At 42.0% G+C, this 13,564-nt stretch overlaps 1 protein-coding gene across 1 annotated transcript; it reads right to left on the bottom strand.

The window, feature by feature from the left end:
- Window positions 1–3,500: 3,500 nt before the first annotated feature.
- Window positions 3,501–10,522, bottom strand: adap2 (ArfGAP with dual PH domains 2). Its single transcript, XM_036553192.1, has 11 exons — window positions 10,269–10,522; window positions 9,311–9,441; window positions 9,057–9,148; window positions 7,245–7,324; window positions 6,803–6,915; window positions 6,558–6,707; window positions 6,229–6,312; window positions 4,928–4,990; window positions 4,671–4,748; window positions 3,978–4,206; window positions 3,501–3,602 (listed from the first exon to the last, which is right to left on the bottom strand). Exons 1-11 carry the CDS (start codon window positions 10,354–10,356, stop codon window positions 3,574–3,576), a joined length of 1,137 nt encoding a protein of 378 aa, XP_036409085.1. The 5' UTR covers window positions 10,357–10,522; the 3' UTR covers window positions 3,501–3,573.
- Window positions 10,523–13,564: the final 3,042 nt, after the last annotated feature.

The following is a 13,564-nucleotide window of genomic DNA, read 5'->3' as shown; positions in this document are numbered from 1 at the left end:
ACCATTTCCAGCAAAAATAAGTTGTAAAATGCATCAGTCAATCTTGTCAACTCATGCCAGTGAAGGCAATTTGTGCAACACTCTACACGGTTTGATACAATGCATAATAATTGACATCTCTTCAAGGAAAACATACTTTTCAAATGAAATATCAAATGCCTTATTCCTTATTCCCCTTCTTATATACACACATGATCCCTGCCAGGTCTTTGACACTTTTCAGTCCCAACAATTGTTTTTACTCTCACTATATGTGTCCTTGAGCTTCACAAACTGCAAGGCCTACCCAAATAGCATAGCAAACTTTTAAGAACAATCGAGAGTGCCACACCAGGGTCGGTCCCGTTTTATAAGAAATGACCCAGAATCAGTGACAGCCAGTCTAAATGCAGGTTTGACGTACTGGAGCTGACTGACGATGGTTGCAGGAGCTGCTGTAATGTGCTCTCTGCACAGAATAGCACTCTCTCCTCCCACACAAACTGTGTATCAGTTGCACTATACAGCTTGGCCAAAAATGTGGTAAATGTGGTAAACCTGCAATAAGCTGTAATCACCTGAACATGGATTGTTATAGAAACAAATAACAGAGTAAGAATCATAATGACATGAAGTGGTATAGAGCTGTAAAATAAAGGGCTATATATTTGTCCACAACAGGGCTATAGAGGTGTGGTGGCTGGAGTGACGGGCTTGTGACCAGCATGTAGAACGTTGTGCCCTTGCGTGAAAAGCTACAGGTGATATGCCTCAGTAAATAACCAGCAATAACTGAGGGATGTTCAAAATGCAAGCCATGCAAATGCCTAAATTTAGGTTCTGCAGACATGAATCACCACAGAGGGGACATAAAGAGACAAGGGTCGTGCAGGGCTAGTGAGAATTCTCGTGGATATGGAACAAGCTCTTATCATAAAAACCTACATGAAAGCCATGAACATGCAACCAGCTGTAGCCTTCAGTTTTCAGTTTCAGCAGCTCTTAATCACATTCATGTGGCTGCCACTAGAGTGAGCTAGCTGGTAAGGCTTGTTTGTTTTTTAAGTGAAAATTTCACAGTCATCGATCTGGGGTCCACACAAATCAGCTTTTTTCCCACTTATCCCACACAGGTGAACCATGGAGATACTGCATGTGGTTCTATTCTTCACACCAATCATAAAATAATGTGGTCATCATAATCTGGTATGAGTTTTCCAGCCATGATAGTGAAGTGGAGTTTAAACAAAGCTGAGTGATTGAAACAGACAGCAGATTATAAAACATTGTGGTGAATACCCACAGAATTGATCAATAACAAGAACAACTATGGCTAGAACATTACAGTTGAGTCTGTCATATAGACCTTTTCTCCATTTTTCTATGTTGTGCCAATAACCAATGAAACCAATGAAAAGAAATTAATCGACCGCAATGGAAGCAGCATTCTTTCCAGTTTACATTAGAGTTTCACTAGCTTTTCAGCCAAGAAGTCATCCCTTTAGACAGCCTTTAAGGCCGTTCTGTGGTCAGATCTACATTGTCAGCAATGAAAAGGAAATCTCAGCATCTGGTTGACTTGTGGTTTCAAATCAATGCTGATTTTGCAAAAACAGCCAAAACGTTTTGTATTTCAGTTCCTTACTGTGCTGGAATGGTTTGATCTGGGATTCAGTGAAACCGTCGACAGCACTAGTAGAAAGTTCACTTTTCTTGAAAGGAATGTGTACAATGCTAGATTTGACAGATCTATAGAATGCACAAATATTTACCCCACATGCAATTTTTTTAACAAGATTTCAAACTCAAGCCATGTGCAAAATGTTCTCTATGCATGGTGCAACTCCACTTCACTAATCATATTTCAAATTCTGAATCTCACTTGTTTTCCTGATCTCTGAGTTGAAACAAACTTCCTTAGTAGCCCTGTAAAAAAGAGCTCTACAAGTAATTAATGTTATATACTTCAGCTACTGTGTATGCTTATTTTACAAACAGAACTTTGTTAAACTATCTGGTACAAATCACCCCCCCTTGAATAAATGACTTTGATTCAGTTGTGTCTATATGCTACATGAAACAGGCATGTGCTAATGTCCTTGCAGATATAATCAAAGCTTCCTATATCATTCACTGTCCCATAGGCTGAATAGTTGTCTGTTGATTGTAATGGCAAGAACTGTCTAATGCACAGCAGAAATTCCTTTTTAGTACATGGGTTTTTTCTTAGCAACCTCTGTAACTGGCAAAAGCAGCACACGATGATGCCACAGATTCTGTAAAAATTCAATCTCCTGAAGCATAATCTCAAAGCAATCTACCATCACAGAGCAAAGGTAGTCATGTCAGGTTATCAGTTGTGCGGTTTTTGTACACATACAGTACCCAAAACATCTAATCCTGCATCAGATTCAACTCTTTCGTGAATTGGTTGGTTATGGGATTGGGGACATGTGTACTGATCCTAGGTCAGTGCTTCAGGAGAAACTACATACCTTTAAGGGGAATGTCCAGGCATGGTAAAATATGCCATTCGTGTGAATGGATGAATATGGTAAATGCACAATTAGTCATTTATTGTGTCCATATTGTTTTTCTTTGCTAACAGTCATGTAGATGGCTCACTAGCCCAGCACAACTCCAAAGCAAACCCTAGTGAAATAGAGTAGTTCTGTAATAGCATCCAGCATGGTTCAGCAATTCACTCTAGAGAGTACAGGAATGTTAGTGCTCTTAATCAGCTTTCACAAGTTAATTTGGTGATAAAACTGAAATTTCATATGCAATACCGACACAAATTCAAATATCAAACAATGTATTATACATTTTAAAAGCAGGATGAGAGGAGGAAACTAAAAAAAGAAAAAAGAAGTGCATCCCGACCCCTGCTCCAATCCAGAGGAATGTGAACTAGATTAGTGGACAGTGAGCACATCCCTCTCTTGGTCTCTGAGGTAGAGAGCCTTCCGGTCATTCTTAATTCTGCCTCCAGTTTCATCTCCTTCCAATTGTTCTTGTGCATTAATCCCAATGATGGACAGCGTCTGCGTCGTCACTGTAGCCCCTGTGCAGTATCAGTGAGTCACCACTGCTAGATCTGCGGTCACAGTGACAGTGAAAAAGGAGAATGCAGGAGAGCGGTTGCCTTGGATACAAGAGGCAGTGAAGTGGAGTAATGGTGACCCCTTCATTGAACCTGTCTGATCAAGTACTGTGTAGCTAAAGGGTACAGCCAGTAGTGTCGCACTAGGACTATTTCTCTTACACTTCGTTTGGGCGTGGATGAAATGCTTAAAGAACGCTTCCTGTTGGATTGATAGATGTGCGACACCAAACCTGTCTGTCCTGAGTACAGTCCAAAGCTGAGAAGAGGATCATCCAGGATCAGCGGGTGGGTGAAGTTCCATGTTTAACTCCCATCGCATTAAGGAAGAGGCCTCATCCAACAGGTCTCAACCATTTCATGCCGATACCATGGGAATATTAGCTGGCTTCATCTCGCTCTGTGAGTTGTCCCCTGACAGGGTGGCCACACTATCCATTGGCAGGTGTGTGGGGCCCGGCGCTCTCGATTGTGTCTACACACTCCAGCAGTCATCTTTTCCTCCTCAGCTTTGCCTCAGCTGTTAAAATATAACCCTAAATTAGCCAGGCAACCTGTCAGGTGCAGTGTAGCTCAGATCCTGTTGCTTTCTGGGACAGGAAGCCCACCTCACGTACACACTAATGTCTGCTCAGTGAGCCTATTGAGAGGACATAACCCACTGAGTGTTCACTACTGTATTCCCTTTCAGTGGGTCTTACATATTAGACATGGAGACCTTTCACAAAGAAGTAAATCACAGATGACAGAATGAGATGTGAGTCATTGACAAAAATTCCAGCACTTATTTCATAAATTCATGTGGGCCCATTGCTGCCAGATTGGCAATAGGTTGACCCTGGATTTTCATCGGTGAAAGATTCAGGGGAAGTGTGCCGGATTGAGCGGATCTTACTGTTGTAGTCCTGGGGGAGCATGGGTTTAGAGATGACCTGCCGGAAGGCCTCCACCCACTCCCTCTGGTCGCGCTCCTGCTCACACATGAAGACGAACTGCCGGTCGGGCGTCTCCACCGTCACGCCGCACTTCCACCTGTTCCCCCTGGCGCCCCGGGGCTCGCTCTCCCGCACGGAGTAACCGTGGTTCTCAGTGCCGATGAACACTGCGCCCAGCTCCATCGCGTCCTTCAAGATCCCGCAGTCACACATGCACATATGCATGTGCGAGCATGAGTGACACATACATAAACATATGCACATACATGTGCGAAGACACACATGTACATGCACACATGCGTTCACGCCCACAAATACACACACAGATATGCACAAAAACACATATATGTGCACATTCTCATGTGCATATACACACATGCAAATGTACAAAAATGCACACGTCCACGTGCACACACAAGTATGCAGACAGACGGACAAACACACACACACACACAGGAACATGCACACAGATGAGAGGAAGTTGGAGAGGCAGAATGAGGGAACCTGTTCCAAATCAGCAAATCGGTTAAAGATTTAAGGAAGGAATGCCTTCTAAAATAGAGTTTATTCCGCACCAAAAACCCCTGAGCATAACCACATATTAACTCTTGCTAGTGAACTCCTAAAAAGCGTGAAGATCTGGTATCTCTCACCAGCTGGGTTTTGAAATAGAGCAGCTTTCTCTCCTGAGAGTCCAAGATGAACCACCTCTTCTTGAATGGCTCTCGTTGCTGTCAAACACAAAACCCGCCACACAGTCAGTTAAAAAAAAAACAGTGCTGGCACAGTTTCACGCTTTCCAGTCTCAAAGAGAGCGACTGACGGACATGCTAGAGCACACAGCTCAAGCTGATGCAGCACTACAAAAACATTCACATGGCACGTAACAGTAACTCAGTGAAGTACCCACCATCGGGCCTGTTTTCTCCATGTAACCTTCTTTCAGGTAACTCCTTGTTATCCAAGGCATCAGCTTCAGGAGACAGGAGAAACACTCGGAGGTGAGGGATTTTGATGATGAAACAACGAAACAACATACAAAACTGCAGACTAAACAGATGAAGAAAGAAAACCCTCTTAAACAATGAGTAAAAAACTAAGATGAATGATGGGGACAATGACGGATGGATAAATAAGCAGGCATGGTGAAGATGCATATGATTAACTTGTATCAGGGCCTCTCATGGTGGCCTCCCCTGATGGACCCCCACACTTCCTTGTTTTTGACTGGCGAGGATGCTGTTGAAGTGGCACATGCAGGAAATAACCTGCCCAGTTAACCATCAGCAGAGCAGCCAGCTCACAGCCGAAACTACTGACTAATTTAGCACATAAGTGCAACCCCAAGAGTAACTATGGCAAAAACTCTACTTCATTTCCTACACTGCTAAGCAACACACTGTTCACCACAAAAACAACTCAAAGCTTAAAGACTGGTACCTAGTCCTGAAGAGACAACAAAGTTCACGCTATACAAACTAGATGCACACTAATCTTGATTTGAGAGCACTCAGTCAAAATGTCCAGGTAAGAATACTGTACAACAGGGCTACTCAGATAGTAGCCCAAGGGCAAAATCCAGCCTGCAGTGGACTTCATTTTGGGCCTTCTTCTAATTGAGAAACCCGAAAAAGCAGAAACATATTAATAATATCAATCACTGATTACAAGCACTTGGAACTTCATTCTGTATGTCCAGGACAATGAACAGCATGAGTAAATATAATCATGTTTGTTTTTCTCTTGTGCATATGCGCTGTTACTCCTGTTAGTCTGGCTTCCTAACAGGAACTGATTGTGAACCTGAAATATTTTTTCAGTATTGCTGTATTTTTTTCATAAGCATTTTCACCTGTTGTGTTTACCACACACAGGAATCAATGGAGGGTAATGCCAATGTTTTCCACTATGAAAAATAGCCATTCCTATTTTAACACTGCGTTGGCATCATTCATAGATATACGTACAAATTTTTCTCACATTTTCTCAGTTGGAAGTCAAAAAATTTGGAGCTTCCAGCATGATTTAAATGAATGAATGAATGAATAAATAATTAAAAAAATGTTAAATAAATAAATAAATAAATAAAATCCGACCCCCTGGAAAAAACAGTTGAGAAGCCCTGCTGTATGCTGTACCATAGATTGAGATGCATTACACTTAAAGGCCACCACAGACACTGTTAGGTAAATGCTCGGGCATCATTCTCACTTCGCTATCACTGGCCGTTGGGAAGGCTGTCTTCAGATAGGCGAGACGGGCAGCTCGAATAGCATTGAACCAGTTAACAATCTCCTGAGGAAAGAGGCCACAGTTCAGGTGATAATGTCAGATTTCAGACACACATTTCCTGGCAGAGCAAGAGGAAGATGCAAAGGATGACAAAATGACAAAAACAGAAAAATTAATGCATATACATGAACTGTGTGCCATCCCCCCCTGTGTCTCTGGGATCTGAACTCCACACAGAGCAGCTGCAACGCTTCTCCAGTCTCCTGACACTGAAACTAATGTTCTTTTAGCAGGGGAGTACAGATCACCTGACCACTCTCATGGTACACAAACAGGTTCCGGGTGTGGTCATCCTGCAGGTAAGTGATCTGGAGCCCGTGCCCGTGGCCGATCTTCTCTGGCTGGAATGTGGCATTCAGGGTCTCTATGGAGATCACCGCCTTGGGGCCCTTGGTTGGCTTGAGAGGGGGGACATGGGATACATACTGTCTTAGCACTGACCCAGCTCAAAACGTTAGCTGGATGTTCCTCTGAAAGATGCAGGCCTACTCACCCCATCGCTTGTGAAGTATCTCAGGGTGAAGTCCCTGTCTGACAGAATGAATCTCCTCTTCAAGAACTGCCCATTGTCCTTTCCCTTCTTCCAGAGCATCCCTTCAAAAACACCTGCTGGGGAAGACCCAGGAAAACCAACTGACCTGTCATCCATAGCATTCCCTTTGCCTAAAATCCTGTTCATGCTGAGGTAGTTTTTCCACAAGCTGAGGTAGATATGCTTGGGAATGACCTGTGGTGTTAAATATTTTGCTTAAAAGGCAGTCTGTGTGTATGATAAAGTTAATTTAAACCGCACACGAGAGATTACTGAACCAAGTTATGACTCTGCATTTCTGTACTACAACTCCAGTACTACAAATGATCAGGTCCAAAACTGTGACATCAATGTCATTTATGGGAAAAACTGTCAATGGTAGCCCCTGAATGTACTCGTTTACCTGAGGCGTAGGGCTGCTGGATCTCTCCTGTGAACTCCTGTCTTTCGTACTTGGCTCTAATCCACTGCTCTCTCAGGACTCTGTTTTAAGACATCATCCCTTTAATGTCCGATTTTCACACCCAATCCCCCAGACGTGTTCACACCCCAGTCATGACGGAACTGTCAGGGTGCACATGCCCCTGCAGCCTATGGCATAAGGTTTCACATCTTATGCAGTCACAATCTTTACTGAAGCACTTACTGTTCATTAACAACTTCCTTCAGTGTACTAAAACATCTTCTTCTTTATCAGGCATGGGACTGTGTCCAGAACAACCTCTTCAGTGACAAGTTAGTTTTAACAATAAGGTACACAGTATGCCTGGGCAGCTCTGTGCCATACTGGTTACAGCAGTTGTAAACAGAAGGTTGCTGGATGAAATCCCAGAGCACCCTTTGGAAAGATATCTAACATGGATTGCTTCAGTGAATATACAGACGTGCATATTGATACATGGGTCTAACCTCTGTTGTTTGTTCAGAGTGTGTCTTTTTGTGCTATGAGCTAAGCTGGTAACACACAGCCAAGGTGTACACCTTAGAACAGAACATTTCAGTCAGCTCAGCCATCTGGTATTTAAAGGGTAGTTCCCTTTCTAGTTTAGAACAATGCTATACCTCTTCCTTCCTCTGCATGTACTAATGTGTTTGGTCATCATTCATGCCCTCCCCCTCCCCCCCAACAACACCACAAATATTAATACATCAATTAATGTGATAAATGAAACCTATATCTGTTTCTGCTGTGGAGAGACAACCAAACAAGAAAGAAAAAAAACAAAAGAAAAAAATACAAACATCATCTGAGGTTACACGCTTTTGCTGACATCCTTCACCATAACCTCAATGTACATGGTGAAGTTTTGTTTCATGTTTTAAACTATTTTTCTCTGTGGTCTGCTGACACAGTAAAATCACCTAGGCACAAATCTTATCAAAAACAATGGAGAGTATCCAGTAACCTGTCAATGTTACTAAATGCACCTTCCTGGAAACATACTATTCAACTGTAGGATCAGTGATGTACATCAACAGAAACTTATTATATTACATGTTTGCTTATCTATATTGCCCTTAGCAAACTTATTGTCCTTTACACTACTTACATTTGACACTTTGTGCATGTACACAACTGATTAACGTATTTATACTCCATATCTAACGTTAACTTAGGTTAAGTACAGGGTGGGTATCCGCCATGCAAATATTGAAACTCCCACAGTAACTCTTGCTCCAGTATGCTTCAACCCTGCAGGGATCTTCATTCCAGCAAATGAAGTTAAATAACTCACACTGGTGTGGAGCAACATCAAGTGTGCGAGTTTCATTCTTTACATTGTAGATGTACAATCTTTAACTCAGCACCATGCACGAAGACTGTCTGGAGTGTAAATATCTGTAGGCTTTTGACTGAGCACCTAGGGCAAGGTACAATGGCAGAGTCCTGTTCAGGGTTGGAATTTGCACTTCTCCTGGTTGTTGCCCTCTAAAAAGAGTGCAGTGCATATTTCAGCAGCAGTTACATTTCTGCTTTACTAAGGCAAATAAATGAGGTCATTTATGCTTCACAAAGGTAAGGCATTCATCTTATTTCTGCTATAAGAGAGAGGTCGTTTATATCTTCCCTTCCAACGTCCGAATGGTAAAAGAAAACACTTCTAAAAATATCTTTAATTTTTGAACGTTATACAGCATTAATACGTGTTGAGACTGTTGACAGGCCCACTCTGTGAGGCTGAAATTGTCACATGTCCTTTAGAGCTGTACTCACGCGCAGTCCTGCTGTTGTGGTCGATAGTAGAACGGAGGGACTGCTTTTTCAAACAGGTCTCTCGCAACAGCGTTTCCGTTGGCTCTCATGAACTGCAGGTTCGCCCGATGCAAACAAACCCCAAAGAAACAACAAGACATCTGAGATGTGAATGATACTGCAGCCACTTCTCTTAAGTTAAACTTCCAGCTTTAGCATAACAACGCTATACATTCCATCTCACGCAGCCATTCCCTAGACATGCGGCACTGTACCTCCACAAGCTCATCGTCCCAGAAGTCCAGACGAATGGATTTGACGCGACTGATGGTGGAAAGGTTGCGATGCGTCCCGGAGCAGTTGAGGCACAGAAAGACACCGAGTTTATAAGACGCCCAGTCAGGGTCTGCAGCATACAGGGACGAGATGTCTGTTAACGGGTGCTGACACTATGCGCGCACATTCAAACAGGTGTAGTTCAATATAGGCATTTTCCCAAGCGACAACTGTTCTTTTCAAACATAGCAACCTACAACCAGACGAAGTGAACTGCCTGGAGCGTTAGGGGTGCAACTGCACTTTTCAGAAAGTTTTTTTTTCAGTTTTTTTTTTTTTTTTTTAAATGGTATATCTATGGCATACCATCGTCAGTGCTCATCTAACCACACGAGGAAATAGATTAGCTAGTGGTGACTTTGGCTCCGAAAAACTGGACAGTTGATACAATCTAAGTGTGGTTGGGTATCGATACACAGGCTGTAGCCACAGTCCTGTAACATCTCTATGTATAGGACAGAGGATATGGTGTGCCTATGAACTTAGAGCTGATATTTTGGCATCTTTTACGATTCAAGGTGTGTGGGTTTTGTCACGTGTGACTGTATTTAACATAGAAATGCATTCGATTGCATTTTCTGTAGTAGTTAGGTAGCCTAGATTACCAATCGTGCGTCTTCTACAAACTGCCGATTCATTCGGATTTTTTAATCTTTGCTGTTGACATATGGCTGATCACAGTTCATTTTAAAGGAAACAACATTCCAGTTTATTCACAAAAATTAAAGTATGCAGCGGTATTCATAAATAGACACGCCAGAAAAAAGTGTTAAAATATTAATGAAGTACCGGAATCGAGTACCCCTCTGTTTCTATAGCGTGCGCACACAAAAAAATCGCCGTCCGGCACGCGCACTGGGTAAACTGTATCGTTGAAGCAAAATACCGGACACTCACCTGGAGCCCCACAGTCGGCGCATTGGCTGTTATCGGGATGTTTCGCTAAATCCAAAAGGATCTTCTTATTCCGATCATGATTAGCCATAGGAAAATGAACCCCGACTGATCGCCTTGTAGTCTCACTAAAGTAGCCTACGGCTGTTCGGTTAATATTTGTTTTCCAAAACGCAGTGTCAAATTAGAAATGTCATCACGAAGTTTTTTTAACAATATAAAAATATTGAAACGATTTTCAAAAGGAGACCAGCTATCTAAACCTCCCGTTCCTATACATGTGTTGTTTGAGTGTCCAGTTCATCAAGCGAACTGTGTTCAAGTCTGAAGAGTTTCTCTCATTGACTTCACACCCCACTCGGCTGCAAATTCAGGCACTGACTGTAGGCTACATGACGCATGTGTTCAGAAGCGGTAGATTCCAAACGCCTGCGCGTACAGCTTAAAAAAGCGAGTGGAAGTGAAAACGCGCGTTACCAGGTAACACGGTAAATTAAATCAATGACTTTGCAAAACAAAAATGCCGTTCACAATTGTCGTCTACAATCGAGAGGCACTGTGCTACTGTGCAAAAACGCGCACAGAATGCCAGGTACGAGGAGTGGCGGTTTGGTTTACTTTTAGAATATGTGTATAATAGCGGGCTGATGCGTGGTGTTTCAATAAAGCTTGCAATTATGGGTAAGTTCTTTGTATGAACTACACTTTTGTTTATTAAATCGCGGATAAAAATATAGATACACTTCCGTGTAGCCACAGGCCCGTTCTTCTGGTGTCGCTCACTGGTAACTTGAACCATAGTTTCAAAATTAAGTCCTTTTCACTCAAACTGATCATTTATACTCATGTATTTTTAAAGGTCTGAACGAATTAAACATTGGACCATAAATACCGATCGTTGCAGAACTGTACAGGCTTAACATGGTCCTCACTGCTTTGACCGTAAGAGCACTCTCTCTTAAGAGACTTTGGCTTACCAGTAATCAGCTGTCAGTGTTGTGGACTTCTAGGGGAGGATACGAAAATGTGTAGACACCTACGGCTAGAGGACCCAGAGGGAACAACAAGTGCTTGAGGAACACTTAATATTTCATCAGTACAACTCCCTAAATCTTAAGACTCCTTATATTTTGGAGCCAATCGGTTTGGGGGCTCTGGTTTATTGTCCATTTCAGCCATACTGAAAATAAAGGCGCTATCCTTCGATTCCTCTCATCAATCTGCACACCAGCGGTGACGTTTTTGTTTTGGGCAAATTAATGGCTGCCCGCAGAATCACATCCTTGCGCTAATGAAGACAGTATGCCGAACCTTTCGAATCTTTAGTGTGTTAAATCTTTAGTGTGTGCTGGAGCCCCTAGAGTTGGTTGTGGAGAGAAGGATGTTGCACAAGGTGCTCGGCATAATGGACAACAATACACACCCCCTACACAACCTACTGGTCAGACAACAGAGTGTCTTCAGTCGGAGGCTCCTTCAGCTCCGTTGCAATAAGGACCATTACAGGAGGTCATTCCTGCCCACCGCAACAGCCATCTACAACGACTCCCCTCTGTGCCAGGAGAGGAGACTCCTCCACTGGGTGGCAATTTTTCACAATGCACATTTTACTTTTAATTTGCACATTCTATTTTTTACTCTATTTATTTGTATTTAGCTTAGTAGTTTTTTGTATAGATACATATATTTTGGAATTCTGTGTTTTATCTACCTCATTGTGTGTGTTTCTGTAAGTTATGTGTGTCTTTTGTCATTTTGTGATTGCTACTGTAACGCTGGAATGTCCCCTTGGGGATGAATAAAGTACTCTATCTATCTATCTTAAAGAACGTTAATGGCAGTTGTTTCGTAGTTATTTATAATCTGTTGGTGTACGCTCTACCTATAGCCTATATAAGTGTAATATAAGCAACCAATGGCATGAAACAAGACTCCAGTTTCGTTAATAAGGTGAATGTTACACTGCAGAATTTCAATGCATGACTACTGTCCCTTGCTCAAGAGGCATTGAGCAGTGCATCCAACGACCAAAGCTCACACCACCAACCACCTGTGGCTAAGAGCCTCATTCTTCTCGCGAGGCCCAAATGCTTTAGGGTCATCAGACATGAAAACCACATCCTGTGTTCTCATGCAGCGCCAACCTCTTTGCCTATTTTTATTTGCAATTACTGGTAGGCGCTGAACAATGAAATGCATTTATATACAGAAATACAGTATGTGTACTTATGTACAAGTGACAGTATTTCATACATACAGAAGAGATTAACATAAATTACCCACTTGTAGTCTTCTTCCTCTAATTGATTGATTTATTTGACAAGTAATTTTTACACAGTAACCTGCAAGTATAATTTCTCATGATTCATTAAATACCCCACCAAAAAACAAGGACAACAGAGATACAGATAGAGAGAAGCCAAAATAGCAGTGCATTGGCAGTAAACTGTTAAATCAATAAAACAGGGCCAAGCAGGTTTCCTTCCAAGTAAACAACTACATCATACTATACTGAAAATAAAACCTAGTAATGATCTGTTAAAGCTACAATGCCTTACAGGCTGGTGTTTACAAGATGAACAACAAAGATGCATCTTTTCAAACACCACACTATATTAACATTGCATTATATCACAATAATTACAGTGGCTAAAAATGAACTGAAAGAGCTACACTGAACTTTATCAAAATTCATTTAAATACTAAGCTATTGGATTTTGGTGTAATGCATACACAAGTCACTTGACTGTTTTTTTTTCAGTTCTTCCTGTTTCTCTGATGAATAGCTTGCATTAAAATCAGCATAGTTCTGGGTCATGGTGCAAGCAGAAGCCAAAATCAGGTCACAGTATTAGTGTGGCGGGCACCACTTGTGGGTGTAGCATCATGGAACTGAATGACTTGCTCAGAATCCACACTTTTCTTTAATCAGTCCTTAAATCTATGAATATTGTGTTCCTGGCCCCTCATCCACTATATGTACACATCTCATGACTGGAGTTAGCTCACACATACAACTGTATATCAGCTACAACAGGTTACATACATTACATACATGGTCCTGCCTGATTATCACTGACAAATTACATGTTTGTATGTGTGAAGGAGAGAGAAAACCAAGGAGGGGTGGGGGAAAAACATTTGTCAGTTGGGAAAAATAACTTGTTTAGCAACTTGGTTGCTAAATAATCACAGTTAAGAAATCTACCCCTAAAAATAACTTATCAGCTAGAGCTTGCTAGCTAAGTTGTATGTGGTGCATTATGTACAGAAGTGAGAAACAAATGAGACATCCTGTC

Source organism: Megalops cyprinoides, chromosome 19 (assembly GCF_013368585.1).
Source record: "Megalops cyprinoides isolate fMegCyp1 chromosome 19, fMegCyp1.pri, whole genome shotgun sequence".
Classification (NCBI taxonomy): Eukaryota; Metazoa; Chordata; class Actinopteri; order Elopiformes; family Megalopidae; genus Megalops; species Megalops cyprinoides.
Note: the sequence above shows the minus strand (reverse complement) of the source record. Positions and strands in the feature narration are given on the sequence as shown.